The 7,091-nt window shown below is 39.9% G+C and overlaps 1 protein-coding gene across 1 annotated transcript in view; it reads left to right on the forward strand.

Annotated features, from left to right (window-relative positions):
- Nucleotides 1–6,228, forward strand: part of LOC143035740 (putative diacylglycerol O-acyltransferase MT1468) — a 20,367-nt gene extending 14,139 nt beyond the window's left edge. The window contains exons 7-8 of the mRNA XM_076202654.1: nucleotides 1,940–2,103; nucleotides 5,112–6,228. Coding sequence (XP_076058769.1) covers nucleotides 1,940–2,103; nucleotides 5,112–5,183 — 236 coding nt within the window. The 3' untranslated portion in view covers nucleotides 5,184–6,228. The remainder of the gene's footprint in view (nucleotides 1–1,939; nucleotides 2,104–5,111) is intronic.
- Nucleotides 6,229–7,091: the final 863 nt, after the last annotated feature.

The following is a 7,091-nucleotide window of genomic DNA, read 5'->3' on the forward strand; positions in this document are numbered from 1 at the left end:
CACTGCCCAAGTCTGAAGCGGTGCATGAAGGCACAGCAGCACAGGTGGTGATGGATACGGAGCTGCCTAGTGTAGGCCTTATGGTCTCTTGCAGTCTCCTTCATTATGTTCTTATGTTCTAAGGCCCTACCACTTCATTTACATGGTAATCCTCCCTCCTCATCCCCTCATATGAAAATAGAGATGAAAACAAATTCTTCCTGGCCGCGTCAATTTATGGTTCATTCACAGCTTTTTTCCACTCATATTAATCTCTTGCCTTATCCCTTCCCTGCACAACAGACATTCTCCTTTTTACCAAAAGCCCCCTTCACCCCATCCATCCATCTCATCCTAGGTCGCCCCCTCAATTTCACTCCACCCACCTCTGCCTTCCACGTTTTTTTCTTTACTAGTGCTTCTTCTTTTATTCTTTCCATGTGCCCAAACCATTCCAGTATTCTTTCAACAGCACTGTCTGCCAGCTTCCCTCCTCACCTCCTCATCTCTCAATCTATCCATCCTCATAACACCAAAAATACTTCTCAAATACTTCATGTCAAACATCTATAATTCCTCCTTTCTGCTTCCATGAATTCCAAGTCTCTGCCCCATAGAGTGGTGTAGGCACAATCACCCTTTCATGAAAGCTTCTCTGCATCTATTCCAAGATAACTATTTCTCATAACACTTCCCATTCCTCCATGATATTTACTTGCTTCCCTCACTCTACAGATTACCTCCACCCCCACTCCTCCATTCCCTGCTACATGTGATCCTAGATACTTAAAACTGAAAAAGGTGGAAAAAAGGGGTCACAGGTTTCATTCCGAGTTTATTCCTGACTGGTTTTGCTTGTAGCTTCTTCAGAGGAATGTTACTCTGAGAATAAAGCTGGCAGTATACATAGTGGGTTGACTCCGCATTCCCTCTTAGTGGGGGGTCCATTGGAGTTCACATTCAATCATTGAGTGCAGAAACAGTATGTTTACAATAATCTATTGTAAACTCCAACAGACCCCCACTAATCGGGAATGTGGAGTCAATCCACTATGTATACTGCCAGCATTATTCTCAGAGTAACATTCCTCTGAAGAAGCTACAAGCAAATCCAGTCAGGAATAAACTCGGAACAAGATCCGTGACTCCCCTTTTTCCACCTTTTTCAACTTGTCACAATGTCTCAATATTCAAAACTATCCATTTTGTTTAACCTCTCTCATTCAAGACTTACCTCAAACTTACTGCATTCCTCACTCCTTGAACATCTAATCACATGACTTTTCAACTTTCTCTTTTTACATACATTCCCAGACTCCATCACTGGCTATCTTAGACCCATTTCTAACCCAGTCACAACTGCAGGGTCTTCAGCAAACAACAACTGGCTCACCTCCCACTTCCCTCCACTTTCTCTATCTCCAGTCCCCTGCCCATCACCCACACACTTACATACCTTACCATCCCATCTGTGGACACATTAAACAAACATGGTGACAACACAAAACTGGCACAATCCCACCTTCACCTCAAACTCCTTCTCACCATTCCCAAACCTAACACAAGCTCTTCTACTCATGCAATTATCATCGTTAGTATTACCGTTACTACTGTTGTCATTGTATTATTAATCATTATCATTATTATTATCCATGCTAAGGGAAAAAGCCCTTGGTATATGTATTATTCATGAGGAGCTAAGATGGGAGGGAGGAAAGGGTGGTGGTTGGGAGTGGAGTGGGTGGGCATATGCCTTTTGACTTTGGCTACCTCCCTGATATGGGGGAAAATGCCCTTGGTATATAGATAGACAAATGCATCAAATATTATTATTTTTACTATTACTACTGTTATTACTATTATTACCATTATATTTATTATCGTAATCATTATAATCATCATTATCACCGAGTCGAATTAGACCCAATTTAATTTCTTTCAATCCTTGTCTACTGTGCAGGTCCCTTGACACCAATCACCCTGTGGAAGGACAAAGTTATTGACATTGCCTTTTGGATTCCACATCGGTCACACGTCGGTCTTGGGATCTCGTTTCTAAGTTACCAAGGAAATGTCAAAGTTGGCATCAATATCGACAGAGCACTCGTAGAGAACCCTGAAGAGGTAAACAAATAAGTGTATCTTGTTTACATTGACAAAACTACATTTTCTTAATGTTCCCTATCTAACATCTCTTTTGGGGGGGATCAAGCTCTCCTCTTGAGGCAACAGCTGTCTCACCACCTCCACATGGAACTGTAGACAAATTTGAGTCTAGGTACGTTAGAAAATTGGAGAACAGGAGACAGGACCCAAAGAGCATTGCTCCTTTCCTGTATACTATAATTATGTAAACTGTACAATTAGGTAAATAAGATGTTCGGAGAAACCTATAACTTATTGAGAGCAATCAAAGTGGCATTTACTTATATGGACGAAGAAATGATAAGGAAAATACTAACTACACTAATAAGACCAAAACTTGAGTACGCAGCATCACTTTGGACACCCAGTACCAAAAAAAATATTAAGAAACTAGAAAGATTACAAAGAGCGACAACCAAACTAGCACCGACACTCGCCGAACTAACATATGAGCAAAGACTATCCAAATTGAACCTACCAACTCTGGAACAAAGAAGAGAAAGAGGAGATTTGCTAACTATCTACAGAATAATGAAAGGAATGGAAGTTTTAGACAGGAACGACCTATTAGTATGGGAAAACGGTAAAACAAGAGGACATGGAAAAAAATTGAAAAAGGATAGTTATAGAAAAAACTTGAAAAGGAACAGTTTCCCACACAGAGCGATAAATACATGGAACAAATTAGACAACAAAACAGTATGTGCTAACACTATACAAGATTTTAAGATAAAACTTGATGCAGAGAGATACAAAGACGGGTCACCACGAGCATAGCTCCCCTCCAGTATATTACAACTAGGTAAATACAACTAGGTAGGTAAATACACACACACACAATTATTAAGTACATGATAAGAGCACCCCTTTGGGCAACATCATCCTTTCATCCATTTACACTCTCCCCCCCCAAACATTCCTATCTTCTGCACTTGAGCTCTCTCTTGTATTCAGGGTTACCATCCAGCACTAAGGCAGTACCAGCACAGAATAGGCCTGACTAAGGAAACAAACTGCTCCAGATGTAACCATCATGCAGAGAACATTGAACACCTCATCTTACACTAGCCCCACCCTACCTAGACAACACGATATTTCTGCGTAGAGCTGATGGCCAGGGGTGGTTGCTGCTGATTGGCCCCCAACTCTTTCAAACAACACCTCACAAACATAAAAAACAAATGCACACCTAGACTTAACGCACTTAAGTCAATCACAGGAACAACATTTGGACAAAACAAAGAAACTAATATAACAATATACAAACAATGCATACGCTCAGTGATGAATTATGCGAGTCCTGCATGGGCTCCTAATCTCAGTGAGACACACCACAACACCCTTCAAATCATACAAAACAAAGCCCTAAAAACAATTACAGGCTGCACAAATACATCACCTACAGACCATTTACACCATGAAACAAAAGTCCTCAAAGTCAAGGACCACCTCGACATGAGAGGCACACAAACACTTGCTGCAGCCACCACAAACACATCACACCCGCTACACTACATAGCAGAACACCCACACACACCAAGAAACATTAAAACTACACCCAAAGACCTTTATTACGCACAGATACTCTCTTCTCTTCCTCCACAACCACCAAATACCAGCCTCTGGAAACATATTCATAATCATATCACTCACCGCTCCATTAACACACTGAAAGACAACACACTGCTGCATGCCAGACCCCCTGATATCCACCCTTCTGAATCCTCTCTCCCACGAAAGGACAGAGTCCACTTGGCCAGACTGCGATGCGGTCACCACCCAGCACTTCTAAGCTATCAGAAGAGGCTGGACGACCGTGTTGTGAACAGCTGCCCAGGATGTAACACTTCACCCCATACCATACAACACATAATGGAAGACTGCATTATACACAATCATGCACGCAAACAACACAACATACACTCTATAAAGGATTTGTGGGAAAACCCAGTTTCGGCTGTGGCCTTCCTTGGGGAGACGGGACTGCTCGGACAGACAGTCTAGGGAACGACAACAACAACAACAACACGATATTTCTTCCTTGTGGGACTTACAGGGCAGTCCAGTGGCTGTTGTCAGCTACCTGAGAGCTTTGGATCTCCCGTAAGAGACCTTGGGCAACATGTTGATCAATTCTGTACTTTTTCCTGTTACCCAGACACCTCATAAATCCAAGGATACTTTCACATCAACCATCCACTTCATTCTTGGTCTCCTTCTCAAGTTCATTCCGTCCACTTCTGCTTCCTACTTTTAATTAGTCTTTCTTTACTCATTTTTTCCATGTGTCCAAACCACCTCAGCCTATTCCTGCACTTTAGAAATATCCCCACATGCAGGGGCAGTGCTAATTTTATAGGTGCTGGAGCTCTTGAGGGCATGATAAAACAATATAATAATATTATCAACTTATTTGTAATGTAATACTAATTGATTCCTGCCACCACCAACCAGTACCCACAAGTCATCTTCCCTTCATCCTCTCTCCCTTCCCTGACCATACTGGCCACCACCCACTTGCTGAGGTGTTAAAGCACCACTCTGGCAAGCTCCAGCAGCACTGTACCCCTGCCCACATGTACCCCCACCATAATAGCTAATCCAGATCACATATTTAATTTTATGAAATCAGAATATTCTCAGTCACAGTGCAATGTTGTCCATGAGAACAGAAGTGCTTGTGCAATGAAGAACAATAATTTCTGTTTTGCATGAGGAGATAATGAAAGATGAAAACAATATTCCTATCAGATATTTGAAAGAATGTTTCTTCTTATAAATATTTTAACACTATAGATATTTCTCCTTTACCTAAGAAGACATAAATCAGTAAACAAAGTGCTGTCACATGTTCATGATGATGCTGGTTTTACTTTATATAGGTACTTTTCCTTACCTACCTCCCTTGTAAGAGGGAAAAATCCTTTGTTATATGTATGTACTTTTCTTATTGCAATACACATTCAATATTTTCTCTATCATTTCAGGCAAAACAGATTCTTGACAACATGGAGCTAGAACTACAAAAGTTGCATAAAAGTGTGACTTCACAGCTTTAGTGGTAAAATCTTGAAGAATCCAGATTTAAACTTCAGATGCCACTAACTGGAAGCTACCATGTAATTTCAATAAACTTGATTCAAACAATGCAATGACTCCAGGTGCCTCGTTAATTTTATCACATCTAATAACAGTGCTGGAAAAGAAATGACATATGTCTTGTGTGTGTAGATCATCATAATATTGGTTATGCACACAAAGCATTAAACTTTGTTTTTTCAAGATTTTGGGCACTGTTTCATTATAGGGGATGATCTAAACCCAAAGCATTTAGACTGGAAAACAAGTTACTGTTTGAATTTGGTCAATTGAAAAAAGAAAGAAAAAAATATATATATATAGATTATAACCCATGCCTCTTAACTACATCAGTTAAATATTTATTATTCAAACTGCATGTAAATATTGTACATTTCATGATTATAAAATAAAGCCAGTGTGGCATGCTGAGCTTCAAGGTCACCCATAAATGCCAAGACTTTAATTTAGTGTGATCCCAATAAATATTGGTGACTACCACTTACCCTGGTAGTTTAAACCTATAGGGCCAAGTGGCCAGTAGCCATGGCTGACTACTAAACACTATACAAGGCTTCAGTGTTAGTTTCAGTGTGTACAGATTGCACTAAATTAATCCCCAAAACATGATGACACCTCTTCAGCTGAATAAAACCCTCTATGCAGTATATTTCATGAAGCTGAAGAAGTGATTCAAGTGTGTTCAATCCCCTGAGGAGTATTATTGCCTCAAAGAATTTCATTGTCTTATGCCAGACAATTCTATTCATGTGATACAAACCAGTTCCACTCCTCAATGGTTGAACCCTATTAACAGGATGAATGATTGTGTATTATGAAGTAGATATAATATGAACAGTTGTAAATTACTGAAATTTATGGAACAGAGTATGGTTGTGTACATAAGCTTTTATTTTGATACTGAAGAATGTTGTGGCTTCCATACATCTAGAATTAGAAATTCATTTGTATTGTTTCCCATGTAAATAAAATTATACCTGAAGCTTATAATGCAAATAAATGCAATGACCTTTAAAACAGTGTAAAGAACACCTACACAAAATACATATACATACATACACACAAAAAAAAAAAAATAGTTTTCCACACAGAGTGGTGGATGTCGGAACAAATTGGACGAAACAATAGTATGTGCAAAAACCATACAAGAATTTACAAACAAACTAGATGCTGAGAGATACAAAGACGGGTCACTACAAGCATAGCTCCCCTTTCCATATAATACAACTAGGTAATACATACACACACATTGGCTCAAAGGTGCAGTGATACTATTCTCAACTATTAAATCATTGATCTAAGATCAAGTACTATCCAGGGCTGAGAAAATTTAGCATTGCTACACTGCAAGCCAGTACTCCAACTCTAGTGGCTAAAGAGTTGGATGTGTGTGTGTGTGTGTGTAACGCTACAGCATTATCCATAGATTGGGCCATATATAAGTTCTGAGCTATCATCTGGGAGGGTAATAGCTGTCAATCATGAGTCCAACACATGATCCCAGACCATGGTGGTGAATCACACATATATACACAAACACAATACAAGAATTTAAGAACAAACTTGATCTTGCAAGATACAAAAACAGGTCACCACGAGCATAGCTCCCGTTCTCATATAATACAACCAAGTAAATACACACACACAAATCAAGAACCCCCAGACATGAACTCAGAAAAGAAAACCTCACCAGAAGGGATCAATGAGGGGTACCTGAATGTGGTGGTCTTGCAAGATGGACAGCAAAGCTGACCATTTTCAAAACCCATTATCAATCTAAAATTTCTTCCCAGAGATCTGTAGGAGGTTCTGACGGCCACTGCTTGTGACTGTGGGTCTGTGGTTTTTCCACTTTGTGAAACTCAAGG

This window comes from Oratosquilla oratoria, chromosome 19, assembly GCF_046742065.1.
Source record: "Oratosquilla oratoria isolate Oo_2021 chromosome 19, ASM4674206v1, whole genome shotgun sequence".
NCBI classification, from domain to species: Eukaryota; Metazoa; Arthropoda; class Malacostraca; order Stomatopoda; family Squillidae; genus Oratosquilla; species Oratosquilla oratoria.